The sequence below is a fragment of the Oncorhynchus gorbuscha genome, linkage group LG17 (genome assembly GCF_021184085.1).
Source record: "Oncorhynchus gorbuscha isolate QuinsamMale2020 ecotype Even-year linkage group LG17, OgorEven_v1.0, whole genome shotgun sequence".
NCBI classification, from domain to species: domain Eukaryota; kingdom Metazoa; phylum Chordata; class Actinopteri; order Salmoniformes; family Salmonidae; genus Oncorhynchus; species Oncorhynchus gorbuscha.
This window is the reverse complement of record NC_060189.1, coordinates 4,304,595-4,326,752: the sequence shown is the minus strand read 5'-3', so window position 1 is coordinate 4,326,752 and position 22,158 is coordinate 4,304,595. Positions and strand designations below refer to the sequence as shown.

General features: G+C 45.9%; 2 protein-coding genes across 4 annotated transcripts in view; both read left to right on the top strand.

Annotated features, from left to right (window-relative positions):
- Window positions 1-22,158, top strand: part of LOC124001333 (deubiquitinase DESI2-like) — a 1,147,470-nt gene that overhangs the window by 119,492 nt on the left and 1,005,820 nt on the right. The window lies entirely within an intron of this gene.
- Window positions 1,240-22,158, top strand: part of LOC124001322 (alpha-actinin-1) — a 115,121-nt gene continuing 94,202 nt past the window's right edge. The window contains exon 1 of one of the 3 annotated variants that reach the window (XM_046308027.1): window positions 1,240-1,688. In XM_046308027.1, coding sequence (XP_046163983.1) covers window positions 1,572-1,688 — 117 coding nt within the window. In that variant the 5' untranslated portion in view covers window positions 1,240-1,571. The remainder of the gene's footprint in view (window positions 1,689-22,158) is intronic. The other 2 variants (XM_046308025.1, XM_046308026.1) reach the window with 2 other exon arrangements.

Below are 22,158 nucleotides of genomic sequence, written 5' to 3'. Positions count from 1 at the left end.
TCCTTTTATTATGTGCACTATGTCATCACACACATCCTTTTATTATGTGCACTGTGTCATCACGGTTTTATTATGTGCACTGTGTCATCACGGTTTTATTATGTGCACTGTGTCATCACACACATCCTTTTATTATGTGCACTGTGTCATCACACATCCTTTTATTATGTGCACTATGTCATCACACACATCCTTTTATTATGTGCACTGTGTCATCACACACATCCTTTTATTATGTGCACTGTGTCATCACGGTTTTATTATGTGCACTGTGTCATCACGGTTTTATTATGTGCACTGTGTCATCACGGTTTTATTATGTGCACTATGTCATCACACACATCCTTTTATTAAATAAGTCAATTTGATAGAAAAACATCTCTCGTAAGAAATTGTTTTTATGCAGATTTGAGAATATTTGCATAAAAATCGGTAACCAATTGGATGGAAACCAAGCTACTGAAATAAAACATTTCCCAAATGCTGGAAGGGGGGCCTTTGTGAAAAGGTTTGGGAGCCCCAGGCCTAGAGGACGTGTCTGTCTGTCTGTCTGTCTGTCTGTCTGTCTGTCTGTCTGTCTGTCTGTCTGTCTGTCTGTCTGTCTGTCTGTCTGTCTGTCTGTCTGTCTGTCTGTCTGTCTGTCTGTCTGGCAACAAGTTACATATATGTTGTGTGTCTGTCTATCTCTCTGTTTGTCTGTCTGGCAACAAGTTACATAATGTCCTGTGTCTGTCTGTCTGGCAACAAGCTACATAGATGTCATGTGTGTCTGTCTGTCTATCTATCTGTCAACAAGTTGCATAGATGGCGCATTTCCTATCCACCTCTACCTCTCTTTCTGACAGATGAAGAGGAGGATGGGTGTGGTCTCCTCTTCCAGGTGGCAAACGCGGCTTCTGAAACAGAAAATAGCCTCAAGCTACAGGTAGGCTAGGGGGAGGTGCGCTTTTGTTGTAGGTATACACAGACTAAATGACCCTCATACGGGTGGTAGAATTTGCGCGCATTACGCATTTATGTCTAGATTTGCATTGTTTCAAACTACACGAAACACATTAGCATGTCTCGAATCGAAGTTTCCGATCGTCTACAGCACCCAATGTATACTAATAGAACTACATAGCCTACATTAAGTCTCTGCACTGACTGCTGCTACAGCCAATTATGTTGGACTTGTTGGTGGTGGGCGGGCCATAGAACTCCTGTGTATCCAATGACGTTGCATTTAGCTTTTTTATTATATTTCATGACAGCAAAGTTTAGCTTCTATCTCCGCCAGTGTTCAAGGACCTGCCTACTTACCCGTTTTAGATCGGTGGGTGAAAAAAAATAGTTGGATAGAAAAAGAAAGACAGAAGGTTAGGGGTTTTGTGTGAGTTTTAGCGGAGAGAGCGAGAGAAACTGAGAGTCAGCAGCAAGCGAGATACAGTGAAGCCCGTGTTGACCGTTAATTTCATCCACACCGTCTTGGTCGTGCGGTATACGGTAACAACATACTGCTGCAACATCACCTCCGGTCCACCGCCGAGTACCGTACCGGTAAAACACAGGAACCCGAGGAAGTATAATCCATGCCTACTTTCGACATGGACCCGTATGACGGAGATGAAAACGATTATATGCCTCAGGAAGATGACTGGGACCGGGATATGCTGTTGGACCCGGCGTGGGAGAAGCAGCAGAGAAAGGTGAATAGAATACATTTTACGGTGTGATCTATCTAGCGTCCAGAGTCCCTCCTGGTGGGTAGAGGTGTGTGAAAAGCCTCTACCTCCACCTCTGAATGCTGCAGAGATGAGAGGGACATCAGCGCAGCAGTCAACCTGTAGGCTACTTTGGCATTGATACGGCTCTTTGATGGTTGGAACTTGGGAACATTATTATTGTCCAAAATATATTAGACCATGACTTTTACTATTTTTTTTTGTTAAGGTTTTTACACTACATTTATTAAACTCAGAGTTAGATACGCAACAAAAAAAATGTACAATTCCTCCATTTTTTCCCTCTTCAAAATAAGGGTTTAGCCTACTAGAACCACGAGAAGATTTGGACTGACATAAACATTACGTGGAGGATGTGTGTTTTATCATCACGCGTAAAAGCAGCCGGTTTGCCTGTAATTGAAGCAGCATATTGTCTGTAGCCCGGACGAGTGGCCTAATCTCCCGTATACCCATCCCCCCTAGAAAAACTATTAGTCCTGGAAATAACCCGCCCACCTCGCAGAGCAACAGATGTCAGACCTGCGCCTCGACATTCAACTGCTGTATCGTGTCTCCTCTTCCCGTCTATTGTAGACCTTCCTATCCGCATAGTTTCTGGTGATGTCAACCATATTATAATGGCCTATGTGATGATTCAGGCATACTTTATCATACAATTACACTACAGAACATACTTGTTTTTGTTAGTGTTGATGCTCACGGGTAGTGTTCCTACACCGTCCTTGTAAATAAGAATTTTTTCGTTAACCGACTTGCCTACTTTAAATAAAGGTTAAATAAAAACTACATTGGATTGATAAGCCTATAATATAATTATATAATATATATATTTGATATAATATAATTGAAGACCCTTAAGGAAAAATATTGCAGTCAGATTTCAGTGTAACAGCAGTACGTACACTGCAAATCCTGCATCCAAAATTACACGTTATTTTGCTGCCGTACTTTTGCAGTGTAACTGAAGTTATAGTGCAGTATTACTGCGTCCAAAAATACCACAGTCGACTGCAGATACTGCGCTTTTATTGCAGTTTCAAGAGGGGTATGATTAGTTCAGATTAGAGCTATTTGCCCAGGTATGACTGGGCAAGACTTCGCAATGGAGTCGTTCAAATGAAAGTATATCGAGAATGAGTGAAAAAACAGTTTGAGCGCTCTCTTTTTCTCTCCCACACTTTAAATGTATATATATATTTTTGTTGCATTGAAAAAAAAGAGTGAAGAAAATGGGGTGGAATCTGAGTAAGCAGTGTGGTTAGAAGGGTAGGGCTTGGATGTGAGCGAGCGTGCCCTAAAATGGTAATAATCGTCCCCCTTCTCGTGCAGCAGCAGTTGGAAAAGCGTTTTCCTTTCCTCATTTTTTTTTTCCTGCTTGGGAAACTTCAGCTTCTAGTTTCCTGAATTATGCCGTCACCGCCACACGGCGACCGGTGTGAGAGCACCGGGCCGGTTAGGTATGCGAGGTTAAGGGTCGCACGTAAATAATTACAGATGCTGGCAGACAACAACTAGCACAAGCCTGTCTTTTTACCTCAATATAGTATTTTCTCGAGGCACTGACTACAGCAGTTGGTGCTGTTAAGAGCAGTTATCATAGTAGCCAACTACCATGGAATATATGAGAATCCACCGGTACTGTTGCTGGCCCTTTATTGACAGTTTGTTTAGAGCAAAGGAAGGGACCACTAAATAGACCCTCGTGTTCTCAGTTTATGACAATATGTTCCTTAGATATTTACAGAAAGTGCATTCAGTAGAGGTGACATATAAACTAGAACAAACAAGGAATTACACGTTGTAATGCGATGCATTAATAGCTGTTTATACCATGGCATTGTTGAATACTCGTTTCTGATTGGCTTGAAGGGCATTCTAGAACGTGCATTATTTCCCTATAACCGCGCACGGTATATCAGCGTGGTAGAATTGAATGGCTATAGTTAATTCTTACATGTTCTATGTTAGAGCTGCCTTTGAAAGCAAATGTCAAATAGAAAATATAATTGCCATTGTTGAATTCGATGTTCATAATTAATAGCAAGCTAGAACTGATGGTTTGGTTAGCTAAACCATAACCCAGTATTGGACTAAAATAGACTAACGTTCGTCCTTATGTAACGGCTAGCTTAGTTAGCGGTGCGCGCTATTTAGCGTTTCAATCGGTTACGTCACTTGCTCTGAGACCTTGAAGTAGTAGTTCCCCTTGCTCTGCAAGGGCCGCGGCTTTTGTGGAGCGATGGGTAACGATGCTTCGTGGGTGACTGTTGTTGATGTGTGCAGAGGGTCCCTGGTTTGCGCCCGGGTATGGGCGAGGGGACGGTTTAGAAATTATACTGTTACACTTAGTCCAAGGACCTTACTTGTGTAACAGTGTAGCTTTAGACCGTCCCCTCGCCCATACCCGGGCGCTACTTCAAGGTCTCAGAGCAAGTGACGTCACCGATTGAAACGCCAATTAGCGCGCACCGCTAACTAAGCTAGCCGTTTCACATCCGTTATACATGTAATGTTTAAAGGGCGAATTGGTTCTGGAAGCCAAAAACAGTCAAAATACCCCATCTAAACGTGAAACGATTCTCAATTGCGGTACGGTTCTAGAAACATAAATCACTCTACTTTCATATCACGTCAGCAGACCCGAGAAAGAGAGGCCTCGGCCGCCCACAGTCATGTAAACAATGGGACAAAAGGCATCCAGTGAGAGTTCAGACTAGCACTTGATCCGAGTGATATATCAGCAGTTGGGAAGGGATGACAACAAATCATATGACAACCAAAACATACAGTGCCTTGCGAAAGTATTCGGCCCCCTTGAACTTTGCGACCTTTTGCCACATTTCAGGCTTCAAACATAAAGATATAAAACTGTATTTTTTTGTGAAGAATCAACAACAAGTGGGACACAATCATGAAGTGGAACGACATTTATTAGATATTTCATTTTTTTTTAACAAAACAAAAACTGAAAAATTGGGCGTGCAAAATTATTCAGCCCCTTTACTTTCAGTGCAGCAAACTCTCTCCAGAAGTTCAGTGAGGATCTGTGAATGATCCAATGTTGACCTAAATGACTAATGATGATAAATACAATCCACCTGTGTGTAATCAAGTCTCCGTATAAATGCACCTGCACTGTGATAGTCTCAGAGGTCCGTTAAAAGCGCAGAGATCATCATGAAGAACAAGGAACACACCAGGCAGGTCCGAGATACTGTTGTGAAGAAGTTTAAAGCCGGATTTGGATACAAAAAGATTTCCCAAGCTTTAAACATCCCAAGGAGCACTGTGCAAGCGATAATATTGAAATGGAAGGAGTATCAGACCACTGCAAATCTACCAAGACCTGGCCGTCCCTCTAAACTTTCAGCTCATACAAGGAGAAGACTGATCAGAGATGCAGCCAAGAGGCCCATGATCACTCTGGATGAACTGCAGAGATCTACAGCTGAGGTGGGAGACTCTGTCCATAGGACAACAATCAGTCGTATATTGCACAAATCTGGCCTTTATGGAAGAGTGGCAAGAAGAAAGTAATTTCTTAAAGATATACATAAAAAGTGTTGTTTAAAGTTTGCCACAAGCCACCTGGGAGACACACCAAACATGTGGAAGAAGGTGCTCTGGTCAGATGAAACCAAAATTGAACTTTTTGGCAACAATGCAAAACGTTATGTTTGGCGTAAAAGCAACAAAGCACATCACCCTGAACACACCATCCCCACTGTCAAACATGGTGGTGGCAGCATCATGGTTTGGGCCTGCTTTTCTTCAGCAGGGACAGGGAAGATGGTTAAAATTGATGGGAAGATGGATGGAGCCAAATACAGGACCATTCTGGAAGAAAACCTGATGGAGTCTGCAAAAGACCTGAGACTGGGACTGAGATTTGTCTTCCAACAAGACAATGATCCAAAACATAAAGCAAAATCTACAATGGAATGGTTCAAAAATAAACATATCCAGGTGTTAGAATGGCCAAGTCAAAGTCCAGACCTGAATCCAATCGAGAATCTGTGGAAAGAACTGAAAACTGCTGTTCACAAATGCTCTCCATCCAACCTCACTGAGCTCGAGCTGTTTTGCAAGGAGGAATGGGAAAAAATGTCAGTCTCTCGATGTGCAAAACTGATAGAGACATACCCCAAGCGACTTACAGCTGTAATCGCAGCAAAAGGTGGCGCTACAAAGTATTAACTTAAGGGGGCTGAATAATTTTGCACGCCCATTTTTTCAGTTTTTGATTTGTTAAAAAAGTTTGAAATATCCAATAAATGTCGTTCCACTTCATGATTGTGTCCCACTTGTTGTTGATTCTTCACAAAAAAATACAGTTTTATATCTTTATGTTTGAAGCCTGAAATGTGGCAAAAGGTTGCAAAGTTCAAAGGGGCTGAATACTTTCGCAAGGCACTGTATCTAAACCTATCTGTATCTCTCTAGATATCTGTCTATCTAGATATCTAAACCACTGTAAACAGTGGGTGGAGTCATACTCTGATGGAGTTTGTGTTTTGAGTGAGTGGAGTCGTACTCTGATGGAGTTTGTGTTTTGGGGGGGGAGAACCCCTCAGGGCTCATCCCTCCTCAGTGGCTTGACTGCTCTGTATGGTCACACATCACCAGATTCCTAATTGTATCATGTGTTTCTGAACACAAAGAGAGAAGTGGGTTATTGTTTGGAGCTCTGACTAGACTAAAAACATTATGGGATGGGAGCACCATGGGAGCACACTGGGAGGGATGGGAGCACACTGGGAGCACACTGGGAGGGATGGGAGCACGATGGGAGCACACTGGGAGGGATGGGAGCACACTGGGAGCACACTGGGAGGGATGGGAGCACGATGGGAGCACACTGGGAGGGATGGGAGCACAATGGGAGCACACTGGGAGGGATGGGAGCACACTGGGAGGGATGGGAGCACGATGGGAGCACACTGTGAGGGATGGGAGCACGCTGGGAGGGATGGGAGCACACTGGGAGGGATGGGAGCACCATGGGAGCACACTGGGAGGGATGGGAGCACACTGGGAGGGATGGGAGCACGATGGGAGCACACTGGGAGGGATGGGAGCACACTGGGAGGGGTGGGAGCACACTGGGAGGGGTGGGAGCACCATGGGAGCACACTGGGAGGGATGGGAGCACACTGGGAGGGGTGGGAGCACACTGGGAGGGGTGGGAGCACCATGGGAGCACACTGGGAGGGATGGGAGCACACTGGGAGGGGTGGGAGCACACTGGGAGGGGTGGGAGCACACTGGGAGGGGTGGGAGCACACTGGGAGGGGTGGGAGCACCATGGGAGCACACTGGGAGGGATGGGAGCACACTGGGAGGGGTGGGAGCACACTGGGAGGGGTGGGAGCACACTGGGAGGGGTGGGAGGGGTGGGAGCACACTGGGAGGGGTGGGAGCACACTGGGAGGGGTGGGAGCACACTGGGAGGGGTGGAAGCACACTGGGAGGGATGGGAGCACACTGGGAGGGATGGGAGCACACTGGGAGGGATGGGAGCACACTGGGAGGGATGGGAGCACACTGGGAGGGATGGGAGCACACTGGGAGGGATGGGAGCACCATGGGAGCACACTGGGAGGGATGGGAGCACACTGGGAGGGATGGGAGCACACTCTGAGGGATGGGAGCACACTGGGAGGGATGGGAGCACCATGGGAGCACACTGGGAGCACCATGGGAGCACACTGGGAGGGATGGGAGCACCATGGGAGCACACTGGGAGGGATGGGAGCACCATGGGAGCACACTGGGAGGGATGGAAGCACACTGGGAGGGATGGGAGCACGATGGGAGTACACTGGGAGGGGTGGGAGCACACTGGGAGGGATGGGAGCACCATGGGAGCACACTGGGAGGGATGGGAGCACACTGGGAGGGATGGGAGCACGATGGGAGCACACTGGGAGGGATGGGAGCACACTGGGAGGGATGGGAGCACACTGGGAGGGATGGGAGCACACTGGGAGGGGTGGGAGCACCATGGGAGCACACTGGGAGGGATGGGAGCACACTGGGAGGGATGGGAGCACGATGGGAGCACACTGGGAGGGATGGGAGCACGCTGGGAGGGATGGGAGCACACTGGGAGGGATGGGAGCACCATGGGAGCACACTGGGAGGGATGGGAGCACACTGGGAGGGATGGGAGCACGATGGGAGCACACTGGGAGGGATGGGAGCACACTGGGAGGGTGGGAGCACACTGGGAGGGTGGGAGCACCATGGGAGCACACTGGGAGGGATGGGAGCACACTGGGAGGGGTGGGAGCACACTGGGAGGGTGGGAGCACCATGGGAGCACACTGGGAGGGATGGGAGCACACTGGGAGGGGTGGGAGCACACTGGGAGGGGTGGAAGCACACTGGGAGGGGTGGGAGCACCATGGGAGCACACTGGGAGGGGTGGGAGCACACTGGGAGGGGTGGAAGCACACTGGGAGGGATGGGAGCACACTGGGAGGGATGGGAGCACACTGGGAGGGATGGGAGCACACTGGGAGGGATGGGAGCACACTGGGAGGGATGGGAGCACACTGGGAGGGATGGGAGCACCATGGGAGCACACTGGGAGGGATGGGAGCACACTGGGAGGGATGGGAGCACACTGGGAGGGATGGGAGCACCATGGGAGGGATGGGAGCACCATGGGAGCACACTGGGAGCACCATGGGAGCACACTGGGAGGGATGGGAGCACCATGGGAGCACACTGGGAGGGATGGGAGCACCATGGGAGCACACTGGGAGGGATGGAAGCACACTGGGAGGGATGGGAGCACGATGGGAGCACACTGGGAGGGGTGGGAGCACACTGGGAGGGATGGGAGCACACTGGGAGGGATGGGAGCACGATGGGAGCACACTGGGAGGGGTGGAAGCACACTGGGAGGGATGGGAGCACGATGGGAGCACACTGGGAGGGGTGGAAGCACACTGGGAGGGATGGGAGCACACTGGGAGGGGTGGAAGCACACTGGGAGGGATGGGAGCACACTGGGAGGGATGGGAGCACACTGGGAGGGATGGGAGCACACTGGGAGGGGTGGAAGCACACTGGGAGGGGTGGGAGCACGCTGGGAGGGATGAGAGCATGCTGGGAGGGATTGGGAGCACGCTGGGAGGGATGAGAGCACGCTGGGAGGGATGGGAGCACGCTGGGAGGGATGAGAGCACGCTGGGAGGGATGAGAGCACGCTGGGAGAGATGGGAGCACACTGGGAGGGATGAGAGCACGCTGGGAGGGATGAGAGCACGCTGGGAGGGATGGGAGCACACTGGGAGGGATGGGAGCACACTGGGAGGGATGAGAGCACGCTGGGAGGGATGAGAGCACGCTGGGAGGGATCAGAGCACGCTGGGAGGGGTGGGAGCACGCTGGGAGGGATGGGAGCACACTGGGAGGGATGGGAGCACACTGGGAGGGGTGGGAGCACACTGGGAGGGGTGGGAGCACACTGGGAGGGGTGGGAGCACACTGTGGGAAAAACACTGGGAGGGATGGGAGCACACTGGGAGCACACTGGGAGGGGTGGGAGCACGCTGGGAGGGATGGGACCACGCTGGGAGGGATGGGAGCACGCTGGGAGGGATGGGAGCACGCTGGGAGGGGTGGGAGCACGCTGGGAGGGGTGGGAGCACACTGGGAGGGATGGGAGCACACTGGGAGGGGTGGGAGCACACTGGGAGGGGTGGGAGCACACTGGGAGGGTGGGAGCACACTGGGAGGGGTGGGAGCACATTGGGAGGGGTGGGAAAAACACTGGGAGGGATGGGAGCACACTGGGAGGGATGGGAGCACACTGGGAGGGATGGGAGCACACTGGGAGGGATGGGAGCACACTGGGAGGTGTGGGAGCACACTGGGAGGGATGGGAGCACACTGGGAGGGGTGGGAGCACGCTGGGAGGGATGGGAGCACACTGGGAGGTGTGGGAGCACACTGGGAGGGTGGGGCACACTGGGAGGGGTGGGAGCACACTGGGAGGGATGGGCATCACTTAAGACTCTTCTGCCATTCATTCCAATTAGACTGGTTTTTGGATTTATCCCTGAACAAGATGGCTGCCATTTTTCGCCCCATTCTGGAACTTTGAGGGTTTTATGACATAACCCCTCTAGTAATTGAATGGGATGTCTATGGTTTCCTCTACCAGGGTTGTTTTTCTGACTGAGGGATATAGTGTTGTTGCCATAGCATGTCTGAACTTGACTCTCTCAGGTATAAAGGCTCTCTCTCCAGATCTCCTTATCTGTGAATGCCTCTCCTCTCCGAGTACCCCTCTCTGAGGCACATGGGGTGGGGTCGGCTGTGGGCGGGCCACACATTTTCATTGGTTCGAACAGATCAGCTAGTTAGTGGGCTAACATTGTAGGTTTACACACAGTCATGTCTAACAATACAATTAATTGTTTTCTAATTTATGTTGCCTGCAACTACTTTTTATGCATGCATATGGCAATTTCACACATGGAAAACATTTGTTTACTCTGTTGCTATGGTCACCGTCAGTGTCATCCCGTGTGTGGACTAGTGGAGTTTGCGGTTCGCCTTCAAAATAAAAGTCCCCAATTTTTAAAGTTCTGTTGGAATTTAAAATACTGAAATAAGACTGTAGAAAAATATATTTGTAGTAGATACTTATACATGATTATAACTTAATAATGACACCTTAGTTTCATTCTCTCTCTCTCTCTCTCTCTCTCTCTCTCTCTCTCTCTCTCTCTCTCTCTCTCTCTCTCTCTCTCTCTCTCTCATTCCCTTCTCGATTTTTCTCTCTTTTGCTCTCTCTTTTTCTCTCTCTCTCTCACTCCTCCCTCTCTCTATCTCTGAATTCAATTTCAATTTAAGGGGCTTTATTGGCATCGGAAACATATGTTAACATTGCCAAAGCAGATAATAAACAATACAAATGTACAGTAAACATTACATTCACAGAAGTTCTAAAGAAATAGAGACATTTCAAATGTCATATTATATCTGTATAAACTGTTGTAATGATGTGCAAATAGTTAAAGTTCAAAAGGGAAAATAAATAAACGTCAATATGTGTTGTATTTACAATGGTGTGTGTTCTTCACTGGTTGCCCTTTTCTCGTGGCAACAGGTCACAAATCTTGCTGCTGTGATGGAACACTGTGGTATTTCACACAATAGATATGGGAGTTTATCAAAATTGGATTTGTTTTCGAATTCTTTGTGGATCTGTGTAATCTGAGGGAAATATGTGTCTCTAATATGGTCATACATTTGGCAGGAGGTTAGGAAGTGCAGCTCAGTTTCCACCTCATTTTGTGGGCAGTGTGCACATAGCCCGTCTTCTCTTGAGAGTCAGTAGCAAGGCTATGCTCACTGAGTCTGTACAGTCAAAGCTTTCCTTAAGATTGGGTCAGTCACAGTGGCCAGGTATTCTGCCACTTTGTACTCTCTGTTTAGGGCCAAAAATCATTCTTAGTTTGCTCTGTTTTTTTGTGAATTATTTCCAATGTGTCAAGTAATTATCTTTTAGTTTTCTCATGATTTGGTTGGGTCTAATTGTGTTGCTGTCCTGGTGTTTGTGAACAGAGCCCCAGGACCAGCTTGCTTAGGGGACTCTTCTCCAGGTTCATCTCTCTGCTCTGCATGCATTATTAGGTGTTTTACATTGCTCTAAGGAGGATATTTTTGCAGAATTCTGCATGCAGAGTCTCAATTTGGTGTTTGTCCCATATTGTGAATTATTGGTTGGTGAGCAGATCCCAGACTTCACAACCATAAAGGGCAATGGGTTCTATAACTGATTTAAGTGTTTTTAGTCAGACCCTAATCGGTATGTCGAATTTGATGTTCCTTTTGATGGCATAAAATGCCCTTCTTGCCTTGTCTCTCAGATCGTTCACAACTTTGTGAAAGTTACCTGTGGCGCTGATGTTTATGGCCGAGGTATGTATAGTTTTTTGTGTGTTCTTGGGCAACGGTGTCTAGATGGAATTTGTATTTGTGGTCCTGGCAACTTTTTTGGAACACCATTATTTTTTGTCTTACTGAGATTTACTGTCAGGGCGCAGTTCTGGCAGAATCTGTGCAGAAGATCTAGGTGCTGCTGTAGGCCCTTCTTTGTTGGGGACAGAAGCACCAGATCATCAGTAGACATTTGACTTCAGATTCTAGTAGGTTGAGGCCGGGTGCTGCAGACTTTTCTAGTGCCCGCGCCCATTCGTTGATATATATGTTAAAGAGGGTATATAAACTCAGCAAAATAAGAAACGACCTCTCACTGTCAACTGCGTTTATTTTCCAGCAAACTTAACATGTGTAAGTATTTGTATGAACATAACAAGATTCAACAACTGAGACATAAACTGAACAAGTTCCACAGACATGTGACTAACAGAAATGGAATAATATGTCCCTGAACAAAGGGGGGGTCAAAATCAAAAGTAACAGTCAGTATCTGGTGTGGCCACCAGCTGCATTAAGTACTGCAGTGCATCTCCTCCTCATGGACTGCACCAGGTTTACCAGTTCTTGCTGTGAGATGTTACCCCACTCTTCTCCAAGGCACCTGCAAGTTCTCAGACATTTCTGGGGCGAATGGCCCTAGCCCTCACCCTCCAATCCAACAGGTCCCAGATGTGCTCAATGGGATTGAGATCCAGGCTCCTCGCTGGCCATGGCAGAACACTGACATTCCTATCTTGCAGGAAATCAGTACAGAACGAGCAGTATGGCTGGTGGCATTGTCATGCTGGAGGGTCATGTCAGGATGAGCCTGAAGGAAGGGTACCACATGAGGGAGGAGGATGTCTTCCTGTAACACACAGTGCTGAGATTGCCTGCAATGATGACAAGCTCAGTCCGATGATGCTGTGACACACCGCCCCAGACCATGACAGACCCTCCATCTCCAAATCGATCCCGCTCCAGAGTACAGGCCTCGGGTAACACTCATTCCTTCGACGATAAACGCGAATCCGACCATCACCCCTGGTGAGACAAAACCGCGTCCCGTCAGTGAAGAGCACTTTTTGCCAGTCCTGTTGGGTTCAGCGACGGTGGGTTTGTGCCCAAAGGCGATGTTGTTGTCGGTGACGTCTGGTGAGGACTTGCCTTACAACAGGCCTACAAGCCCTCAGTTCAGCCTCTCTCAGCCTATTGCGCACAGTCTGAACACTGATGGAGGGATTGTGTGTTCCTGGTGTAACTTGGACAGTTGTTGTTGCCATCCTGTACCTGTCCCACAGGTGTGATGTTCGGATGTACCGATCCTGTGCATTCAATCAATCACATTTATTTATAAAGCCCTTCTTACATCAGCTGATGTCACAAAGTGCTGTACAGAAACTCAGCCTAAAACACCCAAACAGCAAGCAATGCAGGTGTAGAAGCACGGTGGCTAGGAAAAACTCCCTTGAAAGGCCAAAACCTAGGAAGAAACCTAGAGAGGAACCAGGCTATGAGGGGTGGCCAGTCCTCTTCTGGCTGTGCCGGGTGGAGATTATAACAAAACATGGCCAAGATGTTCAAATGTTCATAGATGACCAACAGGAGATTATAACAGAACATGGCCAAGATGTTTCAAATGTTCATAGATGACCAACAGGAGATTATAACAGAACATGGCCAAGATGTTCAAATGTTCATAGATGACCAACAGGAGATTATAACAGAACATGGCCAAGATGTTCAAATGTTCATAGATGACCAACAGGAGATTATAACAGAACATGGCCAAGATGTTCAAATATTCATAGATGACCAGGAGGGTCAAATACTAATAATCAGTGGTTGTAGAGGGTGTAACAGGTCAGCACCTCAGGAGTAAATGTCAGTTGGCTTTTCATAGCCGATCATTGTGAGTATCTCTACCACTCCTGCTGTCTCTAGAGAGTTGAAAACAACAGGTCTGGGACAGGTAGCACGTCCGGTGAACAGGTCAGGGTTCCATAGCCGCAGGCAGAACAGTTGAAACTGGAGCAGCAGCATGGCCAGGTGGACTGGGGACAGCAAGGAGTCATCATGTCAGGTGGTCCTGAGGCATGGTCCTAGGGCTCAGGTCTTCTGAGAGAGAGAAAGAGAGAGAATTAGAGAAAGCATACTTAAATTCACACAGGACACCAGATAGGACATGAGGAAAAACTCCAGATATAACAGACTGACCCCCCCCCGACACAAACTACTGCAGCATAAATACTGGAGGCTGAGACAGGAGGGGTCGGGAGACACTGCAGGTGTTGTTACACGTGGTCTGCCACTGCGAAGACGATCAGCTGTAGTGCTGTCTTAGGCATCTCACAGTACGGACATTGCAATTTATTGCCCTGGCCACATCTGCAGTCCTCATGCCTCCTTGCATCTTGCCTAAGGCACGTTCACACAGATAAGCAGGGACCCTGGGCATTTTTCTTTTGGTGTTTTTCAGAGTCAGTAGAAAGGCCTCTTTAGTGTCCTAAGTTTTCTTAACTGTGACCTTAATTGCCTTCCGTCTGTAAGCTGTCAGTGTCTTAATGACCGTTCCACAGGTGCATGTTCATTAATTGTTTGACTTGTTTGACTGGCTGATTGAATGACTGGTTCACTGGCTGATTGAATTACTGGTTGACTGGCTGATTGAATGACTGGTTGACTGACTGGCTGGATGACTGGTTGATTGTCTGACTGGCTGGATGACTGACTGATTGAATGACTGGTTGACTGACTGGCTGATAGAATGACTGGTTGACTGACTGGTTGACTGACTGGCTGATTGAATGACTGGTTGACTGACTGGCTGGATGACTGACTGATTGAATGACTGGTTGACTGACTGGCTGGATGACTGGCTGATTGAGTGACTGGATGACTGACTGGCTGGATGACTGACTGATTGAATGACTGGTTGACTGACTGGCTGGATGACTGACCGATTGAATGACTGGTTGACTGACTGGCTGGATGACTGGCTGATTGAATGACTGGATGACTGACTGATTGACTGACTGGTTGCTGAGGGCTGATTTGTCCAGGCTTGTCCTTATAAGGAAACGACTGAGTCGTTGCACCTTCAATTTGCCCCCTCCCCTCCCCCCTCCAAGCCCCGCCCCTTCTCTGTCTGCAGCCTTGGCACCTCCTACATTCCCCAGCCCAACCTGTCTCCTTTGTGCTCTGGGGAAGATAAGGTTTGAATTGATTCCACAATCCATTAAGGTCCAGGATAAATGGTTGTTCATTGCATTCCAGCCATGGCTGAGTCTGAGCCTGAAGGAAATAGCAAGGCCAAGCTCTCTTGCCTCGCAACACAAATCTGGCTGACATTACAGTCCTGAACACGGCTCCGTTCTCTGTCTCTGTAAACTAAAAGAGAGACGTATGGGGTTAGTCCCAAACGGCACCCTATTCCCTATACAGTGCACTACTTTGGACCAGGACCCTATTCCCTATATAGTGCACTACTTTGGACCAAGACCCTATTCCCTATACAGTGCACTACTTTGGACCAGGACCCTATTCCCTATATATAGTGCACTACTTTAGACCAGAGCCCTATTCCCTATATAGTGCACTACTTTAGACCAGAGCCCTATTCCCTATATAGTGCACTACTTTAGACCAGAGCCCTATTCCCTATATAGTGCACTACTTTAGACCAGAGCCCTATTCCCTATATAGTGGCACTACTTTAGACCAGAGCCCTATTCCCTATACAGTGCACTACTTTGGACCAGGACCCTATTCCCTATATAGTGCACTACTTTGGACCAAGACCCTATTCCCTATACAGTGCACTACTTTAGACCAGAGCCCTATTCTCTATATAGAGCACTACTTTAGACCAGAGCCCTATTCCCTATATAGTGCACTACTTTAGACCAGAGCCCTATTCACTATACAGTGCACTACTTTGGACCAGGACCCTATTCCCTATATAGTGCACTACTTTAGACCAGAGCCATATTCACTATATAGTGCACTACTTTAGACCAGAGCCCTATTCCCTATATAGTGCACTACTTTGGTCCAGGACCCTATTCCCTATACAGTGCACTACTTTAGACCAGAGCCCTATTCCCTATATAGTGCACTACTTTGGTCCAGGACCCTATGGACCTATAGTGAATAGGGTGCCATTTGAGACTCACCCAGGTTAGGGGAATATTAACCCAACCCCAAAATGAGTAGCCACAGGTCATCAGTCCATCATACAACATGTTTTATTAACAAAAAAAAGCCAACAAATACATTTAAAATTAATACAAATTAAACTGAAAAAACAAAAGGGGAAATGGGGATTTCAAAGGAAACAAGACTCATAAGATGACGTGTTTTATTCATTTATCCACCCCAAAGAGAGTGGATTGTTTGAGGCTAGGGGTTAGAGTCTGGGATTAGGGGTTAGAGTCTGGGGTTAGAGTCTGGGGTTAGGGGTTAGAGGCTGGGGTTAGGGGTTAGGGGTTAGAGGCTGGGTTTAGGGGTTAGAGGCTAGGGTTAGAGGCTGGGGTTAGAGGCTGGGGTTAGGGGTTAGAGGCTAGGGTTAGAGGCTGGGGTTAGGGGTTAGAGACTGGGGTTAGAGGCTGGGGTTAGGGGTTAGAGCCTAGGGGTTAGAGCCTAGGGGTTAGAGCCTAGGGGTTAGAGGCTAGGGGTTAGAGGCTAGGGGTTAGAGGCTGGGGTTAGAGGCTGGGGTTAGAGACTGGGGTTAGGGGTTAGAGGCTGGGGTTAGAGGCTGGGATTAGAGGCTAGGGGTTAGAGGCTGGGGTGTTAGAGGCTAGGGGTTAGAGACTGGGGTTAGGGTTTAGAGGCTGGGGTTAGAGGGTGGGGTTAGAGGCTAGGGGTTAGAGACTGGGGTTAGAGGCTAGGGGTTAGAGGCTGGGGTTAGGGGTTAGAGGCTAGTGGTTAGGGGTTTGAGGCTAGGGGTTAGTGGTTAGGGGCTAGGATGCAGAGAGGTTAGGGTTAGGATGAGGGCTAGGAGCTAAAATTAGAGGTAGGGTTTAGATTTAAGATTAGGATTCTATTTTCTAGTCAACAGAGCCCAATAGGAGCGCAGTGGTCCCATATGAGAAGTAATTTGTTACTGTGGTAGGAAGACCCCCACATGCAGTATCCGAAGAAATTAAATATAAAAACAAAAGTGAAAATAAGAGCTGAAAGTCTTTAAATGAGGGAATCACTGCATGTTGTACAGGGGGTAAAGGTATTCAACCAATCCAACCTCAAGTCATGCATATCAAGATGAACACAAAACCTGGATGGAAGGGGGAGGAGTCAGTGTCTCTACTCTACCCAGGATGGAAGGGGGAGGAGACAGTGTCTCTACTCTACCCAGGATGGAAGGGGGAGGAGACAGTGTCTCTACTCTACCCAGGATGGAAGGGGGAGGAGTCAGTGTCTCTACTCTACCCAGGATGGAAGGGGGAGGAGTCAGTGTCTCTACTCTACCCAGGATGGAAGGGGGAGGAGACAGTGTCTCTACTCTACCCAGGATGGAAGGGGGAGGAGACAGTGTCTCTACTCTACCCAGGATGGAAGGGGGAGGAGTCAGTGTCTCTACTCTACCCAGGATGGAAGGGGGAGGAGACAGTGTCTCTACTCTACCCAGGATGGAAGGGGGAGGAGACAGTGTCTCTTCTCTACCCAGGATGGAAGGGGGAGGAGACAGTGTCTCTACTCTACCCAGGATGGAAGGGGGAGGAGTCAGTGTCTCTCTATTCTACCCAGGATGGAAGGGGGAGGAGTCCGTGTCTCGCTATTCTACCCAGGATGGAAGGGGGAGGAGTCAGTGTCTCGCTATTCTACCCAGGATGGAAGGGGGAGGAGTCAGTGTCTCTCTATTCTACCCAGGATGGAAGGGGGAGGAGTCAGTGTGCAACCAGGGGAGAAAAAAAAATCCTAGACCACCTTTACTCCACACACAGAGATGCATACAATGCTCTGCCACTTTGGAGCCCCACGTGTCGTGCACATAAACTGATTGTAATTGATAACATTAGTCAGTGAAAGCGCCAACTATGCTGTTTCCATGTAGTGCTTGGAAAAAACCCCTGGAAACATGCAGACAACAATGCAGACAACAATGCAGACAGATTTCCCCCCCCCACACACACACACCACTCTGCCCCAGGCTCGGTCATTATTGAACACATTGGGTTCCAGAGTGGCGCAGCGGTCTAAGCCACTGCATCTCAGTGCTAGAGATGTCACTACTAGACCCTGGTTCGATTCCAGGCTGTATCACAACCGGTCGTGTGTAGGCCGTCACTGAAAATAAAAATTGTTCTTAACTGACACGCCTAGCTTGAGAAAGGTATAATAACAGTGTCTCGGTGGAAGCAGGCAGAAATATTCTAGAAATATTCTCGGACTAGTGTGTGTGTGTGTGTGTGTTGTCTAACTTTTCATGAAAAGCGTTTCCTCTTTTGCCTTCCAACATCGCCCCCTGACCCTCCAAGTTGGATGAGGAAGTCAGTTCTCAACGAGTCCGGTTCTCAGCTGAGGTTCTTATCCACAAATCATCTTTCTTTTGACTAGTGGTATTCACACTCCAGAGTTCAATCACAACATTTTGCTTTCTGCCTACAACTATGCTAGACGTGTGTATTATTGAATGAGGTCTTCTGTAAATGCAGTACAATGAAGGATAGTTCCTGGAGTCCAGTACAGTTCACTATGAATGAGCTAGTTCCTGGAGTACAGTACAGTTCACTATGAATGAGCTAGTTCCTGGAGTACAGTACAGTTCACTATGAATGAGCTAGTTCCTGGAGTACAGTACAGTTCACTATGAATGAGCTAGTTCCTGGAGTACAGTACAGTTCACTATGAATGAGCTAGTTCCTGGAGTACAGTACAGTTCATCACTATGAATGAGCTAGTTCCTGGAGTACAGTACAGTTCATCACTATGAATGAGCTAGTTCCTGGAGTACAGTACAGTTCACTATGAATGAGCTAGTTCCTGGAGTACAGTACAGTTCACTATGAATGAGCTAGTTCCTGGAGTACAGTACAGTTCACTATGAATGAGCTAGTTCCTGGAGTACAGTACAGTTCACTATGAATGAGCTAGTTCCTGGAGTACAGTACAGTTCACTATGAATGAGCTAGTTCCTGGAGTACAGTACAGTTCACTATGAATGAGCTAGTTCCTGGAGTACAGTACAGTTCACTATGAAAGTTCCTGGAGTACAGTACAGTTCACTATGAATGAGCTAGTTCACTGAATGAGTACAGTACAGTTCACTATGAATGAGCTAGTTCCTGGAGTACAGTACAGTTCATCACTATGAATGAGCTAGTTCCTGGAGTACAGTACAGTTCACTATGAATGAGCTGGTGGATGAACATTCTAAGTCGTCACTCACTAAATAGTCCCAAGTAAGTACAACACAAGTGGTTTACACCCCTGCTCGTTTACAATTCATCACTAACATATGTCTAAATATGGACCTGAGAAAAGGACTGAGGTGAAGATTTGCATCAATGTCCTGGTGGCATTACAGAAACTCTCCAGTCAGATAACGGAATGCACTGTTTAAAGAGTCAAATGTGTGCACTGTAAACACTGACTGTTCAGCTATAACTTAAAGGAAGAAATATCTTTCTCTCTCACCACCACCACCAAAGAGACAGAGTTTACATGTAACTACAAATAAACTATTTCCAGATCAGTCAATAAAAACATTTTCCTCTGTGTTTTGGCGAGGATGTCTGGGTAGCTTTGTTGAGGAGGTCTGGGTAGCCTTGGCGAGGAGGTCTGGGTAGCCTTGGCGAGGAGGTCTGGGTAGCTTTGGCGAGGAGATCTGGGTAGCCTTGGCGAGGCGGTCTGGGTAGCCTTGGCGAGGAGGTCTGGGTAGCCTTGGCGAGGAGGTCTGGGTAGCCTTGGCGAGGAGGTCTGGGTAGCTTTGGCGAGGAGGTCTGGGTAGCTTTGTAAGTATTTGGCACTACATCGTAAGGAAGAGGAGGAGAAAAACCTTTTACATTCTAAAACCATATAATAAATGACTAGCTAGCTGCGGTAGTATTGTCACTAGAGGCAATCGTGTTCATAGCTGTAACTGCGCCAAAACTCTGCTATATTTCCCTGCTGTGGCAACAGTAGTACTCACAGAACTAGAATGAGGAGAATGGGTCTCTTCATTCAAGTCAATGATGCTATATTGTAGGGCTTTGACTCACTGCTGTACAATGTAGACATAAATGGGAACAGTTCAAGATGCCGCTATAAAAGCAATGTCACCATGTAGTTTTCTTTGCCCCATGTCCTTATAAATTACATGGAACTAATCATTAGATTGTTCTTCTACAATATTTTTTACCTTAATATACTTGCCACTCTAGTGCTGCAGAAATGGTTGTCCTTCTGGAATGTTTTCCCATCTCCACAGAGGAACTCTGGAGCTCTGTCAGAGTGACCATCTGGTTATTGGTCACCTCCCTAACCAAGGCCCTTCTCCCCCGATTGCTCAGTTTGGCCGGGCAGCCAGCTCTAGGAAGAGTCTTGGTGGTTCCAAACTTCTTTCATTTAAGAATGATGGAGTCCACTGTGTTCTTGGGGACCTTCAATGCTGCAGAAATGTGTTGGTACCCTTCCCCAGATCTGTGCCTTGACACAATCCTGTCTCGGAGCTCTACGGATAATTCCTTCGACTTCATGGCTTGGTTTTTTGCTCTGACATGCGCTGTGAACTGTGGGACCTTATATAGACAGGTGTTTGCCTTTCCAAATCATGTCCAATGAATTGAATGTACCTCAAGTGGACTCCAGTCAAGTTGTAGAAACATCTCAAGGATGATCAATGGAAACAGGATGCGCCTGAGCTCAATTTCGAGTCTCATAGCAAATGGTTTGAATACTTATGTAAATAAGGTATTTCTGTTTATTTTTATACATTTGCTACATTTTCTAAACCTGTTTTCACTTTGTCGTTATGTGGTATTGTGTTTAGATTTAATAGGGGAAACAATTATGTAAACCATTTTAGAACAAGGTTGTAATCCAACAAAATGTGGAAAAAATGTTGTGGTCTGAATATACTAATGTTAATATACTAATGTTAATATACTAATGTTAATATTCTAATGTTAATATTCTAATGTTAATATACTAATGTTAATATTCTAATGTTAATATACTAATGTTAATATACTAATGTTAATATACTAATGTTAATATACTAATGTTAATAGTCTAATGTTAATATTCTAATGGTAATATTCTAATGGTAATATTCTAATGGTAATATTCTAATGGTAATATTCTAATGTTAATATTCTAATGGTAATATTCTAATGTTAATAGTCTAATGTTAATATTCTAATGGTAATATTCTAATGTTAATAGTCTAATGTTAATATTCTAATGGTAATATTCTAATGGTAATATTCTAATGTTAATATTCTAATGGTAATATTATAATGTTAATATTCTAATGGTAACATTCTAATGGTAATATTATAATGTTAATAGTCTAATGTTAATAGTCTAATGGTAACATTCTAATGGTAACATTCTAATTAACATTCTAATGGTAATATTCTAATGGTAATATTATAATGTTAATAGTCTAATGTTAATATTCTAATGGTAACATTCTAATGGTAATATTCTAATGGTAACATTCTAATGGTAATATTATAATGTTAATAGTCTAATGTTAATATTCTAATGGTAATATTCTAATGGTAACAATCTAATGGTAACATTCTGATGGTAATATTCTAATGGTAACATTCTAATGTTAATATTCTAATGGTAATATTCTAATGGTAACATTCTAATGTTAATATTCTAATGGTAACATTCTAATGTTAATATTCTAATGGTAACATTCTGATGGTAATATTCTAATGGTAACATTCTAATGTTAATATTCTAATGGTAATATTCTAATGGTAATATTCTAATGGTAATATTCTAATGGTAATATTCTAATGGTAATATTCTAATGGTAATATTCTAATGGTAATATTCTAATGGTAACATTCTAATGTTAATATTCTAATGGTAATATTCTAATGGTAACATTCTGATGGTAATATTCTAATGGTAACATTCTAATGTTAATATTCTAATGGTAATATTCTAATGGTAATATTCTAATGGTAATATTCTAATGGTAACATTCTAATGTTAATATTCTAATGGTAATATTCTAATGGTAATATTCTAATGGTAACAATCTAATGGTAACAATCTAATGGTAACATTCTGATGGTAACATTCTGATGGTAACATTCTGATGGTAATATTCTAATGGTAATATTCTAATGTTAATATTCTAATGGTAATATTATAATGGTAATATTCTAATGGTAATATTCTAATGGTAACATTCTAATCTGCTAAATGACTTAAATGTAATATTATAATGTTAATATACTAATGGTAACATTCTATTGGTAGTATACTAATGTTAATATACTAATGTTAATATTCTAATGTTAATATACTAATGGTAACA